General features: G+C 39.4%; 1 protein-coding gene across 2 annotated transcripts in view; it reads right to left on the bottom strand.

The window, feature by feature from the left end:
* Positions 1 to 23,591, bottom strand: part of GRIK1 (glutamate ionotropic receptor kainate type subunit 1) — a 172,328-nt gene that overhangs the window by 41,527 nt on the left and 107,210 nt on the right. For both annotated transcript variants that reach the window (XR_002086234.1, XM_009282942.1), the window contains exons 5-7: positions 18,694 to 18,747; positions 16,816 to 16,989; positions 13,136 to 13,279 (exon numbers count right to left, since the gene is read on the bottom strand). Coding sequence is in view for 1 of the 2 variants with exons in the window: in XM_009282942.1 (XP_009281217.1) it covers positions 13,136 to 13,279; positions 16,816 to 16,989; positions 18,694 to 18,747 (372 nt within the window). In the remaining variant the exon portion in view is untranslated. The remainder of the gene's footprint in view (positions 1 to 13,135; positions 13,280 to 16,815; positions 16,990 to 18,693; positions 18,748 to 23,591) is intronic.

Genomic DNA, 23,591 nt, shown 5'->3' on the forward strand with positions numbered 1-23,591 from the left:
TCAGGAGCCTACATCTCCATTCTTGTAAAAAAGATTTATATGGTGAAATGCTAGCTCGCTTTTGAAAATAGATATTGGTGCTTCTACCCCCACACCAAAAAAAATGGAAGGAAAAGATGTTTCAAGCTGCATAGGTGTATGCTTAAATGTCAAGGTAGCAGAGAAGAGCATATAGGCTTAATCTAACTTAAGTCCCACTCAGACCATCAAATAATGACCCAAACGTGACTTAAATTATAAACAGGAGTCAGGGACTGTTTCTCAGAAGAGTTAAACTTAAATGTTGAAGGGGTTTCTCAGACCCTAATTGTGAAGCACACGCTTCAAATACCGTTTGAATTCTAAATTTAATTTCTGATTTTTATTTTATTTATTCTAAATAAAAATAAAACATTTGGGTTTGAGTCCAGTGAGCATAATTTTATTTCTGGCTTCAAGACAGTTGTAGTGCCTGTGTGTGCAGCACGTCTAGACAGACAGGTGATGTTTCTTTCCTGATCAGAAACAAAAGTTTTCCTTAAGAAACAAAGGGAGGGATGAGCTAGGAACCTACAATCCATCCCAGGCCTTCCGAAGTCTGTGGTAAAACTTCCAAGCTTTTAATACGATTTGGGTCCTAAAGCACAACTGCCTGCTGCATGCAAAGAAAGTGAAACGTATCATTGCTCTGAAATCATAGCTGTATGCCACCACTTCTAGATGCCTGTCAGGCAAATCAAGGATGTGAGTGCCTATTAGGCGCTGTGTTCAGGCAAACAGAATAGGCAGCAGTCGCATAGTTCTCAAATGCAATTAATGAACAGAAATGAAGCAGAACTTTCTGAATAGTCAGAAACCGCACGACTGTTTAACACAGCAATGAGGTTTCATGCTTTTGTATGCAAGATTTACAGCAATTTTAATGTTTCCAGTGACACTCCGTGTTAAATGTTACAGGATATAATAAAAGTTGAATCGGAACCTAATCATGTAATTGATCAAAAGAAATTGCTTTTTTGCACTCTATCCTTGCTTTAATATTAGAGGAACTAAGGGCACAATTTGAAACTCTTAGCGAGAGAACGTATTTTCAATTTTGTTTGTATAATTTTGAGTTGAGCTTGCAGCTTAGTTAAAAAATGTGATTTTCAGTGGCTTCTGTTTGTAACAACTTTGCTTGTCTCAGATCTCAGTTATGCAAGGTTGCAGGCTGCCTCTGTCAACAGAACCGTGAGAAAACGCTGTTCTTTCGGGAGTTTGGTCTGCAGCAGTAGGGCAATGCAGTGTTCGTCTGAGGTTCAAAATAAGGTCTCACATTCTTCAATACCATGTTTTATCAGATGATTATTATTCCTATTTCTAAGTTGTAAACATTTGATGACTTTCTGCTGTTTATCAAACAAAATGGGGAATTAACCCAATATGTTGGTTTCAACTGGTAATTGAGAAGCAAACCATACAGCACCAGCAGCTACTCATACCCTTTCTTACTAAGCATTAAAAAGGTAGTAGATAGATAGAACAGATTACAGATAAGTCTTCAGTCATCTCTGAAGGCTGTCAGGTACCTGACGTGGCAAAAATATCCAAAGCAAGCTAATTAAAACTGTGAAAGTTTCTATTTTTACTACTTTAAAAAATTAAGATTGTGGGTAAACTACAAACTGAAATCCGGGGTTAAATATTCAAATTACAATGTTGGTTTCCATCTAAATATATTGATGGAAAAGTATAACAACTGGAAAATGAAGCTGACTCAGCTCCTAAGAGCAAACACTCCAGGGGCTTGCTATCAATTCACGCTACCATCATACGGTCTTTATATCAATTTCCACTTCATCATCTTGAATCAATTACAATAGTAGCCTTAATTTCAGCCAAAGCCAATCAACAGTTCAATCACAGAATCAATTAGTTCAGCTGCTACCAGACTTACTAAGGTAAAACAACAGGTACATTTCATGTTCTGTTTCTTTTGTCTCTACCAGACCCCACTTATGTTTCCAGATTTGTATTAGCAAGATATAACTAGATCAAGAAATCATAATGCACAGTGTATATAATGCATTAACTGAGTAGATATTCAGCTTTATGATATAGCCTGAATGGGATATAGCCAATTTTGTAGATACTGTACTGCACTGCTACACACAAAAGTCTCCATCTTTCTCAGACAAATTGATTGTGTTTTTACTATGTATTTGTTTTTTCTTCCTCAATATAAGTTTATCCAAATATTTTAGTTAACCGTTTATCTGCCTATGGTGTACTTTCTCTTTCTGAGTCCAGTGTTGCAGTGACAGATACTGGATAGTTGTGTTTCAGATTAGAAAACTTTAAATTTTTCAAGGTCCTTTTTAAAGTGTCCAAAGTGCTCTGGCAATACAAAAATGCAAAGGCATAATCTTATTTTAACTGTTTAAGATATTATGTTTAATAATGTTTCATAATGTGCAGACATTTCCGCTCTTCTGTTAATATTCCACTTATTCCAATAACCTGTGAAATAAAACAGTTTTTCTGAACCTGTTCTTTAGACCTCCACTTGCAATTAATCAAGCAATCTCTTTAGAGTTTCAGACTCAAGTTTTAACCTTTTTATTGTTCCCACTGTTCAAAAAATAAGACCCCCCATTTTGAACGTATGTCCAGAACTAATGTTAGAAGAAAACATCCGAGACACAAATATGCACGCCCAAATGCAAATAAAACTGTGACTATATCACTTACAAAATAGGTATACATATTGGATCTGCTTTAAATGGTATAAGGAGAAACTGTGATAACTCTTAACAAATTGTTTAGATAGGAGTTGATAAAACTTCTGAGTGAAAAGCCAAGAAGAAAAGCTATTTTGGCACAGTATTGTGGCAGAAAATGAACCGTTCTGCTGTTCAGCTCCAAAACCCTGCACAATACCAGGTTCAAGCCTGGTTTTGTGCAAGATATTCAGACACTTTGCATCTGCCACTGAAGCCTGAATTATTGTTTAATATGAAAGTGTCGTAAATTCATGATAAACAACATCTTATGTGAAGACTGTTCTTGGATATATGTGCAATGCTAAATGACAGTCGTCTTCATTCAAAAGCCTTACAAATGCAACTGGGCACACAAAAAACCCCCTACTGCAACTGACTTGAGAAATTCCCAAAGTAGACAATGGGCCATATTTAGTTATTTATTTTGTAAAACAGTCCTGTATTTTTTATTTCTCTCTCTCTCTTTTTTTTTTCCTTTCTCTTGCTGTTTATGTGTAACTTGAACATTTTGAAACCATATCCTACAGGCATGCAATCAGCAGAGTTTTTCTACAGATTTAATGTGAGCTTGAAAGAGAAATTGGTTAGCTGGACTCTTCAGTATGGGAGAAGTACATTCAGAAGCTAGAGTGAAGTCTAATCAAAGATAAGAATATTTTCCTGCCTACTTAGTTTTGTCAATGGGATTATATTGACCTTTGGTAGGTTGCTTTCCCAAGCGTGTTAAAGGTAACCTACAAAGGCAAGTAATTGGACTGATTTTTTCTTTTTTAATGGTGGTTATATAGGCCAAGTATATTTGTATTTTTAATTCTTGGTGTTGTCATCTGTTTATTTGTTATCAGAAGTTACTAGGAAAAACTGAACATCAGTTATTGATTTAATGTATATTTCTAATTAACCAGAGTTGTGAGGTGAAAGGTATTAACTTACACCACCATCATGCCGTTGTTTTTCTTTCCTTTTTTAATGATGAATAAAACAATAGAAAAAAATTATTGGCAATCATCTGACCTGGAATTCAGGAAGCATTAGTATTCAACTCCCCAAATTATGCTTGCTCATTTACCATTGCACAATGGCAGAGACATGTTAACATCATAGTCTTTTTGGACCTATATATCCCCTAAAATGAACGCATTATGTGTTTGGACTGAGATTAGGAAATTCATTCTGCTTCTGTGCTGGTCTACCAAAATGAGCAACTTAAAAGAAAACCAGTCTTGTCCTGAAGAGAGACTTTATGTCATAATTTCCTTTAGCCACCATCTCACTAGAACATTTTACTTCAGCTAAACATTAGCAACCTAGAGTGAATGACAGCAAAGCAACCTCCGCAAGTGCTAGTGTCTCCATCCCACTTCAGGTACGGCACCCTTCAACTTTTAAAAAAAGGTAGAAGGTGAGTACGTATGGGGATCTCAAACGGTATATCAGGTGTACTAGAGTGACAGACCTGTTCTGTTTAGTCAGCATTACCTGCTTATAAAGAAGACGAACATTTACTTTAGTTTTAAACCGATAATCCAAAATTTCTGACGAGGGCTGTGGTGCTAACTGACATCCAATGCAGAGGTGGGTGATGATGTCTCCTCCATTGGGTATTAGACTTATTAACAGAGCAGAACTCTGATGGTTACAGAATTACTGACAACGCACTGACAATGCACATATACAGAGGACATTGATTGTGGTGTTTGATGGCAAGGGACAAGACAGTGAGTGAGCTTTTTCTCATGTGGGTTTTTTTTTCCCCCACTCCAAACTTTTGCTTCTTGACTACAAAATAAGATCTCTGAAAAATTTATAAAACATAGACATACCTAAACCTACTGTGCCCACATGCTCAGAATACCACCGATCACTTTTCTACAACAAAATCTTCCAACACCGTAAATAACAAAACCACTATATACTAACCAAAATGGTAATGACCAAGGAAAAGTTTCCTTTAATTTTCCTTTGGTTTTCTTTCCTTTTGGAAGAGAAATCTCCTGCTTTATTAGAATTGCAGAGACAGTTGATAGATTTAAGTGATAGTGATACTGCTTCTAGTTACACTGGAAATCATCATGTGCTCTGAGCCACACATCAACTTATCAGCTCTTACAATTAATCCTCTTATTAAACAAGATGCTCAAGGATTATGGAATATAGTGAATTAGTGTATGACTTTTCCATTATCTTGGTCCAAATCTAGCATAACAGACGTAAGAAAAAGAATTTCAGCATTCACCATTACAGGGTTTTATCTACCCCACTGAATATATGATGCTTCGCAGTATCTTTACTCGGAAGAGGTCCAGGACTGGAACAGTCCCAGGCTTTTACTAAGCAGCACTGGAATGGAAAAGAGGAGGTATGGGGGAGGCTTGTTCTTAGGAAAGGATTTAGGCAGCTGTTATAAGACTGAGCACACCCCTGCCTTGAAACGAGAGAGAGAAATGGTGGGTAAATAGAGAAGGTGGATTTCTTAGGAAAGTCACAGGCTGTTCTGTGAGCCGCTCAAGAGCACTCATTTCCAGAGCAGTGGTTGAGCTTAATGATGTTCAGGGGTAGTCATATGAAAGGTTTTTGCTGTGACAAATTTGACAAATGATCCCTGAATACTTGAGGATGATGGCTTAGGTGGATTCATTTCAGAGCGTATGTTTGAAAAGCCTTTGAGTTCCTTTAAAGCTTACACCTACCAGACTGCTTTATATCAATACCAGAGATGAGGGAGTGGGCATGAAGAATCGGAAGGGAAGGTCAAACTTTGCCAGTTATTCTTCCTAGTAAGAGCAGTCTACGTTAGCATGCATGAACATGACTGTCACTGAAGTGTCTGGGTGGGATTACTGTTGACGATGAACTTGGAAACCATAACTTTACACTACTGTGCTAATGGAAACCATAACTTTACACTACTGTGCTAATGGGGATTGGGATCCCATTGTAACAGATACCGCTTGTATAGGCGAGACAGTATGTAGAGAAATCCTGTTCCACACAGCTAGCAGACTAAATACACTAACTAGACAAAAGCCGTCATCCATCTTTTATAGAGGGGAGTCACAGCATTTCCACCTACAGGTCTTCACCAAGATTTTAGGTCCTGCTGCTTTTGTTTTAGAGTGATGTGATAGCTACAGGCATGGCTGGTGAACAGCCTGATCATGTCAGCACGTTGGAAGTGCCTACCAAGCAATGACCAGTTTTGCCTTACCGTGTAACCACAGCACAGGTTTTGGAGCTGTCCTGAAGTGATTTGCTCATGGTTGCACAGAGTCCGTGGCAGAGCCAGGAGCCAAAGCCAAAGCTCTGGCATTCATCTTGAGTGAGAAATGTCCTCCCCAACTGAGCTGTTGTCCTATTACAATGACATCCACCCATTGAACAACAGGGATGACAAGGAGCCTCTGGGGACTTCATGTGCTGCAAAGCACTGTGTCATTTCCACCTGAGATAATGGGACCCACGTGCTGGCAAATCTGTGAATGAGTGAGTAGGAGGTTGTGTGGTTGAGGAACAGATTGTTTCAATGAGAGTACACTGCTCCAAACCCCAAATCATCTGCATTTAACAGTTATCTTGTAAGCTCTTTGCGGCAAAGGCTGTGCACAGTGGATGGCTCAATGGTGATGTGACTAGGGCTCCTGGGAGCTTTTCCAGTACAAATAAGTATCATCCAGTTTAGGCCATGCACTAACACTTAAATCAAAATATCAGTGTGGAGTAAATGATGAGCACTTTTAGTAGGCCAGGACATATAAAATACGTTCTGAAAAAAGATTTTGTGTAGCAAATATCAAAACATCCTCCATATATTCAGATAAAATCACTTTATAGTAATTCTTACTCATCTTTTATAAACAAATCTACTTTCCAGATAATATTTAAGAACGTAAAAATGGAATGAAAGAAAATATATATAATCTTTTTGTCAGATTTCTTGTTTTGATTTCAGATATCACAGTATCAGAACCTTGCAGATAATTTTTTATCAATTCAATATGTATTTATTCTTAGTATGCAAGTTCTAGGACCATCATTTTGCAATCTGTGCACAGGTCATTCCATAAATTAAGTGATTTTCCACTTGAAATTTGATTTCAGAATAGGAATCCCTATGGCATTAACCTCAGCCATACATTATCTTCTTGGAAAGCTGACCTTTATTTCCTAATAAATCATCATGGGATGCAAGTCTAACGGTTGTTTTGTTTGCTCTTTTAATTAAGAGTTTTCAGTTCAAAGTAATAGACAGTAATAGGCTTGTATCAGAAGTGCATCCATTATTTCATGGACAAGAAGTAAGCTTTTAAAAAGTAAAACAAAGAAAAATGTTTGTTTTAATGAGAGTGGATCAAATCATAATATCAAGTTATCTGGTGAGAGAAGCCCTACCAAAGTAAATAACTGCTTTTCTTTGGATTAACTAAATATTGCAGCATCAGAGCCCAGAGAATAACTGCAGCCAGTATCTATAGATGCTGTAATTGACTCAACACTAAAACACAATGACAAAGATGCAGCAGAAGAGATGCTATTTTATGTTTTATGAAATATTGTCATCTCTCCCCAGTCACGTGCATAGACATTTCTGTGCAGCAGAAAGATGGGGTGACTGACACACAGATCCTTCCTCAGACAGCAGGGGAGATGGTGAGTTCTTGGGTCTTCTGACATCCAGAGTCTTGTACCGCTCACTTCTTTTTTTGTTCCACTCTGTAGATTTTTAGTCCCATGAAAATACTCTTACATGTTGACTTTGGTAGTAATAAAAGACCATGAAACAAAAGAAATGTTCTGTTCTCTTACAAGATGTTTTGTGCTCCTTTGTTTGCACATGCTGCCAATTTTAACCAAAAAAAATTGATTAATATCTCCCCAGACGGATTGCTTTCCCTTCTGTCTTATTTTAAATTTGTACTTTTCCTGTAATGAAAAATCTTCAGTTCCTTCTTCTTCCAATGATATTCGATGTTTGTTTTAGATGTAGTTAGTTATTATCAAGAATCCCCTGAAAATTACATCCTGTGATTTGCTACCAGTTAATCAAGACTTTGTGTGTTCCTGTCCCTTTCTCAAAATGTTAGTCAGCTCATCAAATTTGGACAAAATCAATCTGGATGTGATCGTGCCATTGTTAACTCATTAGTTCTGTCTTCTGTTCCCTGCACCGGAGCTTCCCAGGAAATCTAGCAGTCCTGAGGAAGGTTGCTCGCTTCCTCTGTGCCAAGAGAAAAACAAACTGGCAGGATCTCACCTGCACTGGTGGATCAGAATGAGAGAGTAGGAACTTGCTATCCATCTGAAGTGCTGGGTAAATGTCAAACAGTTCAGAGATTTAAAGGATATAAACTTTTAAACATTTATATGCTGAAAAAACCCATATCTGAGAGCTGCAAAACAGCACTAAAAATGTGAGAAAACAGAGAAATCTACTACTTTCTTATTGTAGATCAACCAGGTCTAGAATAAGTGTGTATATAGCGGATGCCTCAGGACAGACAGGAGTTTCTAAATCATTTGTACACTCTCAGCACAGGTGAGGTAGACCTGCAGCTGGTTTTGGAGGCAAGTATGGGCTAGCAAGTGACTAACGCACTGAATCATCTTCACTCAGAATTATTACAAACAAGTTGAGCCAGAGGCTTGAAAGATATACAGTGGTGGTAGTCCCTGTATGACCAAGTCAACCCATCTTGTTGCTTTCTATGGTCATTAGTCTACATGAAGTGGTTCAGCTCAGAGGATTGTCAAGATTTTTTTCGACTGGTGCAGGTCTTCCCAGCTCTTTTTGTGGTGACTGGAAATTTTAACACCTCCTTGTTTCTGGTCTTCCTAATTATGCTGATGGAGACGCCTCTTTCTCTACGGAGCAAGGATATCATTTGTTTAAATGCCTTGAGTTTGGACAAAAAGATTCCAGGAATTACATTCTTCTGTATGTAGGATAAGGGTTTTTTTTTTTTCTTTTCTTTTTGTAAAGAAGAAACATGAACTAAAAACATTTATAGCCCATGTAACCAGAACACAGAGTACCACGCTCTGAATTATCATCACGGTTTCAAAAAGCAGGCAAAATAACAACCTAAGATAATAAAGATGGCCTTGTTGCATAATTTCATTTCTTGATGCTGAGTCAGTTGCTGTCCTCTTGTACAGGGAAGGACTGGATATGTCTTTTTTTTTTCATAATTAATTTTACTCTTGAAGAGACTGTCATCCACAGTCCAGAGTCACACAGCGCTAGATGATTTAAAAACTGTAGAATATGTTCAACATTTACAGTACTCTTCCTGTATACAAATAAGCTAAATTAAGGTCTCATTTTAAATCTTTAACAGTGAAAAATGATGTGAGAATTTAAGCAGGCTTCTTCAGGGATTCAATTTTACTAATCCTTGCCTTTGTTGCAGGCCGGAGACATTCTGTGAGGCTTATTACTTGTGGAAATGAGAATCAGTTAGCAGAGGGCTGGAAAACCCTTTACAAATTCTAAGGAAAGGGTTTCTTGAGCTTGAAGTCATTTGAACGAGGTTAGCTTTCCAGTCTAACTGGGACATCTTCACTCAGAAGAATTATTACAAGTAAGTTGAGACAGAGGCTTGAAAGTTTTACAGACATGGTAGCGCCTGAATGACCAAGTCCACTTATCTTGTTGCTTTCTGTGGTCATTACATTAGCCTACACAAAGAATTGGTTCAGCTCAGAGGATTCTTGAGAGCTTTTAATGTCACACCACGAAAGGAAGGCTGTATTCAATCCCTCGATGCAGAATCTAGATGGATCACACTCACTCCTGGTCTCTACTAACTAGACGTGCTTGAAATGTATCTTGTCAGAAACACAACATAAACAGAAATGTAGATGTAAATGCTTCAGATTTCTTTTAATCTTTGAGATTTGTGTGTGTGATTCTGTTTGAGGGGATTTAATAAAGTCACTCAAGATAAAGTCTGCATCTCTATCTTCTGAAATACTTCTCTATGCAGTTGTTCTTTTAATTGTTACTGGATTTGAGTGAGGGGAGCTCACATTGGTTTCGGTGATAATTGAGTAACAGACAATCATTACTTTGGGGCTTATTTCATGCTTTAAAGGGGACATGAACAGGGAATTTGATAATTCAATTATAAACAACTGTTTCATGTTTACACACATTTTCCTTTTAGGAAAGGTGGAATCTTCCGTTCTCTCCCTATTCCCTCTCTGAAGAGAGACAATGACCTCCTTTTTCTTTCTGGGCAAAAGATGTAAGATGTAAGATGTACTCCCTGCAAATGCTTCCATAAGGGCTAAAAGATTAAAATACCATTTAGATATGAATGACATTAGGTCACTGAGAGACAAAAGCTTCTGACAAGGATTTACTTTTCATTAAAAAGATCTTAATGAGCTATTGCAGAAGAGTCTTGATCCCAGACAGTGTATTTTATGTAATATCCTCCTTCGTGGCAACTAGCTGATGATCTCTCTGACCTCAAAGCTGTCCTCAGGGCTGGGGGGCTTTGGTCAGGCTTGCTTTTCTCTGCAAATTTCCAAATGCTTCCTACAATCAGCATTAGCTCATGAGATCTTTAGAGCATAGAAGATTACTCTTTTTGTTGCTGTAATTGATTATTCTGTAGCCTCAGACATTTTTGCTAGTGCTTTTCTCCTGTAGTCTTGCTGGTAGCACTTCAAGTCTTCATCATTAAGAAAAATAGGCAGTGGATCCGCTACTGCTGTTACCTGGTACACTTACCTGGAGTCCTAAGGTCGAGAGAGGAGTATTCTCACATTAAACTAGCCATCTTTTGTTTTCATGTACTCTGAAAATTCAGAAACCGACTCCAATGCGCATGCATTCAGATTAGCATGAATCAAAAGGCAATATTTTGCCCTAGGATGTCCACTTTCCAGTTGCTTTCGGGAAGAAGCTAACTTGTGTGTACCTGAGGACCAGGTATGACCTGAACCTTGACTTCCCAACAAGACAGTGACAAGCTGAAAAAAATTAATTTGCCATCTGCTGAGTGAAGAGAGGAGCAGCCTATGAGCTGCTATACAAGTCAGAGGCTTTCGACCTTAACCTCTGCTCATGTCCAGGCAGGTTCTGAGGTCCTTTCTATTACCATCAGCCTGGCATTTTATAGCATTGGCCCGCAAAGCAAATGACATGACTGCAGTTCTTATCACCACTAAAATAAAATGCAAAAACCCACCATGGAGCGATTGAAGTACTTGCTAAGCTCTAGCACCTGCAGGACTCATTGCAGGCAACCTCTTTGTCTGAAAGTTGTTTATTTAGACTGCAGTACAGAATATTTGTCTTCAGACAGGTCTGTAAAATGCCTTCACAGACTGTTAGTACCGTATCACAAAATGGAAAAATTAAATTGTATTTATGTGGGCCCAAACTATCATTCTGCCTGCTTGACTTTTTTTCTCCATACCTATTCACTTGATTCCTAATTTCTAAAGTTCATCTATCCTTGTTGAGCAAACCAGATCCTAATGAGAACTAGGGAGGTCCAAATGTATTTGCTATTTAGTTTCCAACACTTGTTTTAGTCTTTACGGGAAATATAATACTGTCTTATTAAACCTTATTCTCTACTTTCAACAACCATCTTCTTTGGCTACAACAGAAACAGGAAGATAAGACTTTCGGAGTATTTAAATCAGTGTTTTACTGACCATGAAAGACACTATCTGCAAAACGATCAGTAATTAGCTCACATATCTCACTCCATGTGAGAGAAGCTAGCCGTACATGATAAATGTGAGCTGTATAACTGTTTAAGCTTTGAATTGGATCTGCTGAGATGCACCTGGCACTCTTGGTCAAAGTATTTCTTCTGGCTTAGGATTCAGGACCCTTATGCTATATACTTAGCATCACCCAAAATAAGTAGGTCACCACTGTAGAATTATGCAGGTGTGTTCACTGATACAAAGTCTTTTGCTAACTTTCAATTTCATTATAATTATTCTTAAAATGCACCAGAAATTGTATGAGTAGCAATACTGCCTCATTAAGTTTGAGAAACAGAAGAGCAAAGGTTCCCACTTAGATCAAATCAGAAGGGAGGGAGGGAGTTGTTCGTCTTTATTACAGACACTTCTGAGACAACTTTCTCCTGTCTTTTACTGTTCCTGCTACAGTCTTCCCACCTCCTCCCCAGTGGGGGAGCTGGATGCAGTATGGCTGATGTCACTGTAAGAGAAATAATCTTTACCAGTGCCGCTTCCCTGACTCCTCTGGGTGTTCCCATGATTGTGTTGCAGTGAGGAAAGTATCTCAAAGCTTCCTTAATTCTTAAGTCAGGTCCCTGAGTACTGGGGTAACTCTTGTCTTTTCTTTATACTTTCAAAGAGAGAAGCTTACAAATTCATAAAACATCCTGTGTGGAGAGCACTGTTTCAGTAACTTTCAATGCTTTCTGTGTAGGTGAATCACCATGTCGTATATTGGCTATGGCAATTCTAAAAAATTTACTTGGAAAGGTTTGGAGAAGGTGATGACAGCTCTTCTACATGTTCTGTAACCACCACATGTCTTGTCTCTCAGTTTGCTCCTACTGTATTTCTGGATTCAGGTGTATGCCCTGACATGCTGCCACCACTTACCTTGTACCTCAGCCTACAAGTCCTGTTCCACCTACACAAGTGCTAATGAATGTGCTAATTCCTTTGATAGGAATCACACTGCCATGGACAAGAACTGGGGGAAAAGAGGTATATGTAGGACACTTCACATAATTTCCAATTTTCATTTCCACACTCTTCCCTAAAGGAGAAGTTTCCATTTGAAATTCATAGTAAAAACTGAATTTTTGGAAGCGTGAAGGCATTTCAGCTAAAATGTGTATTTTTTAGAACATCTGTGGATCAAGCTAGCTCAGTGATGGATTCTTATGAGATAGTGCATGACTTCATGAAGCAATTTACTTCTTTAGAAATACTGGCTGATATTGATTGCTGATCAAACAATCTGCAAAAAAATTGGAATTAAGTGGTGAAACAAAGACAGAGCTACAGACTCACTTTTCTTTCAATTTCTAGAATGGCTGTTGTTAGTTATCTCATATTTCTAGAAATTATAGACATCCATAATCAACATTAACCAAGCAAAAAACCTGGGAAGTCTTATGGTGTGTTAGTCTGAGATTTTATCACACCTAGGGCTTAGCAGTTTCTTTTTTTGAAAGCCCAGATAAAGTCTCCGCCAGAATGCAAGCCACAGCCTTGTGTCTGTAAATCAATGTTTCTCTGCTAGGAAGGTGAGGAAGAATTGGATATCCGAGTGCCAGAAACCAGAGCATAGCATATGACAAAGAGCGGGGAGCAACAACACAAGCCAGTGCAGTAAAGAAGACAGGAAGGATTATGCTGACCATAAGCAGATGGTCTACACTTGCCTCTTTTATCAGATTCATAAATCTGGGTCCAAAACGCCACGGCTTGTGTCTGTGGCACTGCAGGGAGCTGACAGTCATTTGGGAGGCACGCTGGGAGGCCACTGCTACCATGTAAACAGCATCGTACATCAGAGCTGCTTCAGTCTGTATGAAAAAACAGAAAGGCTTTCTTTAATGTACCTCTTTGTGCCCGGTCCCTGCTTTTCTCTACTGAGAATCATTTCCCTGGCCTGCTGTTATGGAAAAGGCCACTACTGGGCCCTCCATGGAAATCTGAGGTGTAACAAAATCCATTTTTTTGCAGCTTATACTAATTTCAGAGTATTTGCAGGTGAGCATTGGGAAGAAAACTACATTGGGTAGCTACAGGAAGAGAGAGGTCGGTGGGTCCAGCGCAGGAAGGAGTGCACGGGTAGCTCTGTGGCATGGAGGGGAGTTTTTAGAAGCCTCAGGTGATACAGCAGCCCAGGCATGTCTTAGGCCAAGCACTTTGCAGTACTCAGTCTTCTATAGTTTCCTCACGGGATTTGCCAGAGACTCTCAGCACCTCCAGGTGTGTCATTCGAAAGCACCATGCAGGTGCTCAAGCCAGTCTCTGCCCAGCCTGCAGGTTGGCGTGTCATGGTGGCATGGCATGGGGACATGTGGGAGGGCTGCCCGTGTGGGGCCCGTACTGGCTCCCCATCGCCCCTCTTCTCACGGCACTTGTGGGATTGCTTTCTTCTCCACAGGGTAGGCAGGCCCTGCTTTCCAGGAGAATCAATCCTACCGAGCACCTGGTAGGTATTCCACCGGACAGGTTTCTACTGTCTCTAAGTGTCTACTGCCCTCAAGGATCTTGGCCTTTGGCACAAATGTGTGAAATGGCCCCACCGAGATTTGGCTAGGGCTGTTCCCCTGCCATACCTCCCATGCTGTCTTAGAGAGAGGTGAACTGTCCCTTTGAGGTGTCTTTTTTGGTGATTAAGTTGGACTTATACATCTAACTTCTAGTTATCTAAGACAGGGCAGATGAATACAGCCCTTAGATACTTAAATATTACTAAAATTACCGGATGCTGTTTGTGCATCTGTATTTCTTTTGAGAATGGGTTTATTGGTTTAAAAACATGCCCAGTAAGCCCCAAACTGAGATGGCACACCCCGTCACCCTTTATCACTGGGAAGTTTTAGAAAAATCTCACCTACACGTGCATTGTGCTTCAGTGCTCTCATGTGTGAGGTGGGAATGGCCATGTTTCGCTTAACGCACAGGGATGCTGTAAAAAGGAAGTGCTTACCTTTCTTGTAAAGCTACTGAATAATTAAGCAGGGGCCTTAAAAAAAAAAGTACTAACTCTGCAGATGAGAAACTGGACTCATTTATATGAACTGCAAAGCTAATCCATTTTTTATTCCTTTCCCATGCAATTCCTTTGGGAAATTAATAGATTTGATTCTTTGTCTGTTTCATTTACCTAAGTAAATTACAACAGCATCAGTCTTATCAACATTGGAGGTTTTTGCTGGCAATCAAATGTGATCTGAATTTATCAACTGATCTTAATATACTGCAGATGAGGAATCGCTCTTGACACGCTAGTCAGGATCTGCCCAGAACAATGCTCCCACAATCAGAGCAAATTGAAAACATAATAAATGGTGAGTCAAACAGGAGGAGACAATAACAGCTGTTCTCAGTGTCAAGTGTCTTAAAACAGATAGTTGTTCCAAGCGAATCTGGAGACTAAAGACCTGATGCAAAATACCTCAAAATCAATGGAAAGATTCCCATCAATGTCAATGGACTTCAGATCGGTTTTTACATTAGACTGGGGACATGTCCATTCAGGATTGAATTTTACTTGATCACTGGAGTCCCAGTCTGCCCGGGTCCCAGGCCTAGAGACTCTGGAGATACGTGGTAAAAATGCTTCAGCACCTCACTTTGCACTCCTACCTGGGACCACCGATGCTTTTACTTGATAACATGGTGCATCCCACAGTGTTTGTACGTTGGCAGCATTACCAGACTCGGCTGTTTGAATCTCATGCTTGTGTAACTTGTTACTCATCCATCCTGCCGTGGAGCAACTGGGAGGTTATATTACCTCCCTTAGCCTTTTATTTCTCCCCTCACTGTTGTTCTGGTTTAGGGCCTGGGGTTGCACGGATGAACAAAAAGTTTCCTCATTTTCTGAAGCAAACCGCCTTATATTAATGTCTGTACTTGTGCATAAGAAGAAAGGGACTAAGAGTCCTGGAACTTGTTTTTCTGTTTTTCATATTCTATTTAAATTATTGCAAAGAAACCCAAAGACCTCATTAGAACAACTATGCCTCTGTGTGCAGTTTGCACATAAAATGGGACATGAACTCAAAACTGTCTTGGTCATGCCCTGCTTACTTCCCACAAGCTGATATCAGGGCAAACAATATAGATCAACCAGAAGGGAGAAATCCTGAGTTAACAATAGGACATGTAATCCTGATCTCCTTATACCGTGCAGCTTGTCATAGCCTTATTGTCTAATGAAATATAGCAGTATTGCAGCTCTCCATCAAACCGAATAAGCAGAACTTGCTATGAATATTTAAATGATCACAGCCAACTAGGAAGATGCTTTCCTTGGTGCTCATGCTGTTTCAGAGCATCAAGGACACTAAGAGATTACAGAGATGCAAAGGAGAGGATAAGAGTCAGAGACACAAAGGAGAGCATAAGAATCTAGTAAGAACTTTGGTTTTCCTAGTTTTACAGTTGGATGAATGCAGGTGAATAACTATGTGTGAATAGCTACCCTTGCAGGTCTTGTGTATTCACGTCAGAAGTTCCCAGGGACAGCTTTCTCCCCTGCTTTGCATATGCGTGAGCACAATGGCACTACCCAAAAAAGCAACATTTTTTTTTAAATGCTAGAGATAGCACACATAATACATTTCTCTTCAGGATGTTAGGATGTTTCAAAATTTTCCCTGCAATCATCTGCAATAAATTCTATTTCATATCACTTTGAACTCTACTCAGTACATAAGATACATTATCTTATATTGCAAAAAGATGGCAACCCTTCACCCCACAAAACCGAATGGAGTCCTGCTGCCCATGTAATTGTTCCTATTCTTTCCTTTACTTCTTGGGGGAGTGATAGGGAGGAAGTCCTAATTTCCTGGCTTGATAAAACCTTTCATTTATCTTTAAATTATATCTTAAAAGCCAGAGTTGCGGTAGATGGTGGAAATGAAGAGAAAGGGCACTTTTCCAATTTAAAAATGCTATTACCTGTCCACATGTACAATACCTTTCACTGCAGGTTATAAATCGTATACCTGCTCTGAAAGTTTTTATTTCCTGTTATGTTCTTCACTCCATCCAGAACATTATTAGAGAAATGAGGCAGCAGTATATACATTTGACAACAATAAGATGAATGGTATTAGCTGGACGGCACCGTGATGGAGAATTGTCACTCATCTCTAGAGTTGCCCGGCAGTGGTTTGTCACACAGATGAGTGCAACATTGGTTCACGGGGCAAATAAACTTTTGGACAGAAGCAGGTAAAAGGAATTATGTTTTGGGGATGCTTCTTCAGCATTTGCATTGTGAAATAAAACAGTAACGGGATTGGTTCACATCCGCTAGAACAGCATTGCGAAGCACGCTGTAGACGCCCCTCCATCATTGTGGTTGTGCACTTACTGTCATCATGCCGTCAAGGAGGCCAGTCTCTGGTTTTGGTGGCGCCTGCAGACGCTCCATTGACCATTTCTCAATGACTGACGAAACTTGCGGGTTCTCGATGTTGAGCAGGCGAAACCCTGTCATATTTACTCCGCTGTACCTGTAGGGTTCCAGGTCTAATGCAAATAGATCCTAAATCATCATTAAGAAAACAAACAAAACCAGATGTAGTATTTTTAAAGCAGAATGTTCAGAAGGTACAATTACGCCAAAATTGTATTTGTTTTTCAATCCAAAGCTCAAGTGCTGTTTTTTTTTTCCCTGTGAACGCTCTGCTTGCCCTCAAAGCCTAGTCATGACCGCTTCACTTATAAATCTGAATAAACCAAAGCTGTGTGAAATTTATGACAAACCACATATCTGCTTTGTTGGAATGTAAAAATCAGTTCCTCACAACAACACTATTTTGCAATCAACCTGCACAACAGTATTTAATTTTAATTTATAGCAGTCCTCTAACAGTGTTGTAGCTCTGACAAACCAACATGAGGAACTAGCCAGCCAATGTCAAGCTTATTTCTCAACTTGGGGAAGGAAAATTCCAAGAAATGTCGAGAGCGATACACTTTTACTACTTATGAATCCCATTTTTCTCCTGCCTTGCCTCCTTCAGGTGACTTGCTGCCAGTATGTCTAATGGACGTGTCAGGCCAGTGCACAGTGAGACTATGCATTTCAGTGCTCGGCATTTACAGGGCAGGAAAATAATGGATATTCTAAGTGATAGAATTGTGTGGCACACTCCACAGCTGTATTTATCAGGCAGTGAAAATATGATAACTGCTTTTCAAAGCCTGAAGGCTGTTTTTCAAAACAACTTTTTGCTGATCCCAGCAGGCCAGTAAAATGACAAATGCGTTGGTCATGGTTTAATACCATAGTAACCATCAAAATGTCAACATTTACAATACCACAACGCTGAGATACCACCAGCACTGCGTACTCCTCTATACTATCTCATGCATATTGTTGATGGTGGTTACCATTTTATGTTAGATTCACTGCTATTGTATAAAACTGTAAGTTCCACAGTAAATCCTAAATTTTCACATCTTCCTTCATGTTAAAATGGGCTCAAAGAGAACTATTTCAAGCTACTACTTCAAGTTCCAAACAGCTAGAGAGTCTTTTCTGACTAATGAATTGACTATTGGATTCAAAATGATTTTTCACTTCCACATAAAATTTTATATGGAAAGGAAATAAAGAATAAGCTGATGCACGTGAACAGATGTAATCCAGCCCTCTAGGATTGTTCTAGCAATACTGATTCTTTGCTGTCTTTCTAGTCTATAATGCAAACGGACATTAAGCATGGATTGAGTTATATTTATACATAGCATATAAGTTAAAATATAGGAAAAATGTGCTGAAACAAGTATTTATAGATTTATAGAATAAAAGAAAATTTAGGGTTTTTCTTTTACTATAAAATTTGCCATGTGATTTTATACATATGTGATTTTGTGTTTTTATAAGTAAATTAAACATTTTAGCAACGAACTGCACCGCCCACGGTGCTTGCCCTCGGCTCCATCGCAAAGCCATTCATTCATTATTTTGTTTCACTCTGATCCACCCATACCGATGGCTCCTCTTTAAACACAATACTGCAATTAATTTTCATCGTATTAAAGTGTTAGCCAGCCCCACAGATACTGCAAAACAGCTTCCTTACAAAATTATGACTCCTGATATTACAAAGGAATGTTAGTACTCATTCTCCAGGGGTTTCCTTGAATAACGGCAACAAAGATCTCCTAGAAAAAGTGTAAATTTTTAGTCATCTTTTCTGCCACAGGGAAAATTCACCCCCAAATCCTTAGTGTTCCTTACCAGTGTTGTAAAAAAGTAGTGGTAGTATTCGGTCATCATTCCCATGGAGAGAATCTGTTGAAAGAAGTTGAAAGGTCAATGTACTTTACACTGGATGCTTTCAGTGTACTGCACTGTCTTTTGAAAAGCATGGGTTCATCTGGAACAATACGTTACAGGTTATGAAAACTTGATTACAATAAAACCTACATTTTTCTTCAGGAGCAAAAAATATATTGTATTTAATTTATGTTTTTATCACCTTTGCTCAGGAAAGAGATTAAAGATTGCGGAACTTCTAGGACAAGAAAAATGACTAGCGATAATGAGGAGATGATTTTTTAAAAGTGAAATTCTTTAGTCTGCAGTTTAGAAGTGTTACAAAGGAATTTACTGGCAGACAACGGAATTTGTAGGGAAAAGTACTTAGGTGCAGGGTTTTTTTAATTCTGCATTATCATGTGAGAACAAGACACTCGGTGAGCGCTCACTGAAGTAAACCAGAAAACCAAAAAGAAAAAATCTTCTATAAATGCCTTTTGTTCCACCTGGGGAATGCAGGTCTGCAGGAGGTTGTCAAAACAACCAGTATGAAAGGATTTCTGGTCTGGATTAATTTTCCAGAGTCAGACCTTTTGAAGGTCTGCAAGGTAAGGATGGCGTTTAAAAGCATACTGACTGGCCACCTCGGGCGGAAGAGGATGAAGTTTCTCTTCCTAGCCCTCACGTTGCAGGAAACTTTGAGAGGGGTGTGTTTTGTTCCCTCAGCCCCTCTCTAAAAATCGTTAGCAATGCTTAAATAAAAAACCATGCCTGATGGTGTATAACAGGATGCTCTACAGTTTCAGCCCAGCATCACCTACGCTTGTTGCTGTGTCCATACACACTATTACCATGATGCAAGCGTTTTGCCCTCTCTGGGATCTTGTGAGGAGGAGGAGGAATTATGAGCTAGGAAACTACTGAAGAATTCATTATCATGACAGTAACACAGACAAAGGTTAAATGTTATTCAGTCTTGATCACAGTAATGTAAGCATCTGCTATTAATAGTATTTTAGGACACTTCTAGCAGTGCCTGAATAGCTGTTTGAAAGACAGGGGAAAATAGTGTGATTTGGCTTGTCAAAATTCTCTTTCATGGCAAAAGCCTCTGAAAACCAGTTGTGTGATTGTGTATGGCAATTCCTCACACAAAAAAAGGAAAGAACCTAAACTTTCTAAGCTGCAATAGATAATAAAAACAGCTCAGTGTTAATCACAAACAACCAAGCCATTTCCAGCCATTAAAAATCAAGACAGAAGGCAAGTATTTTCTTGAAATGCTCCACTGAATTTACATGTGAGAATTGCCTTTTTTATTTCTTATTTTATTAATCCTCTTCTATTCTATTTCTTAGAGTTATTTTATTACCTGTAGAAATGAGCAATCTAGCAATCCCAGAGACTGATGTTCCTTCCCTATTTACACACAGAAACTGGTATATGGTAACATCAGTGGAAACGTTTGTGTGCTGTGTTTCCCAGCTGACCTGGCTGGACTCAGTTCTGCTGCCTGGAGCCATCGGATTTCTGTGTCTAAGGTCCCTGCTATGGGAAGGAGTTGCCAGTCGGGATTTTTATGATGCAGGTCTCCTTTGAGCTGAAACTGTATTGAAATAACCCCACTGCTTCATATGGGGCACGGACCAGCTGCTAGGTTGTACAGATGTGGCCTGAGCCCAGGTAATCCTCTGTATGTCTAAATTTATTTGGTCCTCTACAGGAAGTATGCGGTTAGTCCATGGTGCTACATTAATATGAAAGCAAGTTCATACTAATAAGTGTAAATAGGAAGATACAAATACCCAGATTTAAATTATTGATTCATTACAGTTTTAATTCTAGCTTGAGATAGAAGAGCTGACATCAAGCCATTGTACTTCTGTTATCAGAGGATATAAACTGCAATCTGCCTGCGTAGAAATAGTAAGACAGTGGAGAACCAGGAAAATGCTAAGCCATATAATACCTTAAAATACAACTTTACATTAACTAGACAGATACATTAACTAGAATGATTATAAAGTGTGTAGCCTGGATCTTTGGGAAGCATTACCTAGCTTGTGCTGCTGCAGCTACACTGCTACTGGGTAACCAGCTTGTTAATCCAAGGTAGCCCAGTTATTGCTTTCCTCACAAATCCAAGGGTAGTAGCCTGAGAGAAGTGTTTGCCTCCTGAACACATTTTTGATTAAAACTTTTTATGAGAATATTGATTCCCAAGTAATGTGCTATAAACAGAGCTGGCAGGACACACACATACCTGTGAATAATGATGATTTCAAAAGTCATGCTACAGGATTGTCTTTGGAAAAAAAAACAGAACAAACCCCCCTGAAAACCGAAGGCAATTGCATGTAAAAAGCGAGGTTCAGCCAGCAATGTTATTTGCCATAACAAGACACAGGTTCACAATGGCAATTGCTGGAAGGGTGCCATGGATTTGCCAAGGACCCTGCACCCAAGGGCTCCATGAGAGATGCTCGCTAAAATTCTTCCAAAGAAAGTATTGCAGCAGCCCAGGAAAGTTTAATCAACATGTCATTTTTTGTATTTTCTATACTAATGATGACTCAGTTAAGGTACAAAGATACAGACAGCTGGAAGGGAGCTTGTAAGTGGCACACACATGTTAATAATGTCCTTGTCCGGTTAAGGAATAAGAGTTGATGTTGGATCTGTCCCAGGCTGGGCCCTGATCTGCCACTGAGCTCTGCCCTCTCACTTAGCATCGGTCACAAGAATAGCCTTAACTGGATGTCCTCCCCTCTAACAGTCATTAAGGATGATAAGTAGTTAACAGTTATATAGCACTTAGACATCACTGTGACATGTGAGTTAGCTCTGTAGATTGACCTAAATAGGGTGCTTTTTATTCATGGATTGTAAAGACTTTGTAATAATAACTTATTTATGTTTTAGGGTAATATGGTCACTAAGTAAAATTCCCAATGAATGACGATTTAATGACAGTACCAAATGCCCACTCTGATGGATGGTATTAGGAAAACAGGAGATGAAAAACAAGTTAAAGCAAAAGCAAGAGGAATGCTGAGTATCATGCTGGAGACCCCAAGGCATTAATGACTCCCAAGCCTTAATGACTTGGATGCTCCTATTAGTAGTAAATAGGAGAGTTGCAAGGACTCATCTTCTGCTGTGTGTTTGCAACACAGCAAATACAGGGAAAGCAGCCTCTAGAAACTACCAGGAGTGAGACAATAATAAAAGCATGGTAAGAGCAAAGACTCCTTTCAGGTTGGGACACCTCTGAAGTACCTTGCAAAGCAGCTGCACAGGCTTTTCCCACAGAGCAAGTGTCCTCCCCGCTAGAGAAAATGAGCATAGCAGCCCAGAAGAGAGAAGGGAAGGCAACAAGATTAGTTTATGTACATATAGCTGCCCATAAGAAACTAGAATGAGATTTCATTACACATTCCTATTTAAATAACTGCGTGCAATTATTTAAATAATTATGCACTTGATATAAATGTCCTATTTAAATAATAACAGCTTTTAATTACTGTGGGACTTAGATGAATGTAAACTAGTGAAACCAGGCTGGAATATTCTCCATTGGAGAACTGAGAATGAGAATTCTCCGTTGGAGAATATTCCAACCTGGTTTCACAGTAAGTAGATCTCCTACCCATCCTACCCTGTATAAAATCTGTTCTTCAGCCAAACTCAGATACGGTTGGATTATGGATTATCTTGGCAAACAAGATAAAGAGACTTCCATCTCTAATTATCCATTTCAGATCAGAAGTTTGGGCCTTGTCTTTCGCAGACCTGTACTTTTAGCCGTGGGTCATGAACTGCAATGTGAATCTGAAAAGGTATCAGTGGTCAAATTATATATGGCAAGCTGACAGAAACTGGGTAAAAATATTCTCTCTTATGTCTGTAAATCTCTTTGGGTGCCCTGTTCCTGGCTTGCATCATATCCCAGCTCCAACCTGCATTTGTTCATCTTGTAAAAAATCACCGCCTCATTTAGAGCTAGTGTCAGTCTTCCTTCAAGGCGGGCTGAAACCAGAATGATGGTGAAGCATATTAGCGGGAACTGCATCAAATACTTTGCTTGTTTTCACTTTGCATTTCCCTCACTCATGCTTTTATTTAATTTCACGACCATTAAATGAATGCATTTCATTATCCAATTAATTAGTACCACCATTGTTTTTCAAGATCAGCAAGATACACCATAATGAATAAAAGCCCCTCTGCCTCCTTGCCCCTCAAGTGTCCAATATAAAAGGTTTATATTGTGCTTACAGTGCTTCCCTGGACTCTATGTAGACAGCTTTACTTGGACATGACTTATCTCACTGGAAATCTGCATCCCACTCAGTCACAGCAGTGGTCCAGCTGGAGTGGTATAGAGGTCCTCCAACATGGACATGAGCCATGTCAGGAAACAAGATACATTCTGTAAATACTTTGCTAGTATTGGAGTCCAGCTGGAAGCAAGGTCCATAGCAATAGGGCAGGACAAATGTGTTGGCCCAGGGTCCCAGTCAGCTGTGGTTGGCTCCTTCTGCTTCCCGAAGAGATCCCAGGGAGCTAGGGTAGCAGCATTACCTTTCAAACTCCAGCATGGACATCATCTCACCGTACCAAGACTGAAAACACTCTTTTGGTTTGAAAGTCTACTTGCATTTGCACCACCCAGTGAATCTTCCAAGGAAGCGAAGAACTACCTGTGCAAGATGTAGCATGGATGGCACTGCGCTGACTTTATGTAACTAGTATAGCTTTCATCTAGACAGCACAGCTAACAAGAACGGAGAAGCAGAGGTCTCGGCATAGTGCAGCTATGATGTTACGCAGCAAGGATCCCAAAAGTCTGTACTCTGATTTATAGCCCGTGCTGC

Source organism: Aptenodytes forsteri, unplaced genomic scaffold, assembly GCF_000699145.1.
Source record: "Aptenodytes forsteri isolate BGI_AS27 unplaced genomic scaffold, ASM69914v1 Scaffold2, whole genome shotgun sequence".
In the NCBI taxonomy this organism is placed as follows: Eukaryota; Metazoa; Chordata; class Aves; order Sphenisciformes; family Spheniscidae; genus Aptenodytes; species Aptenodytes forsteri.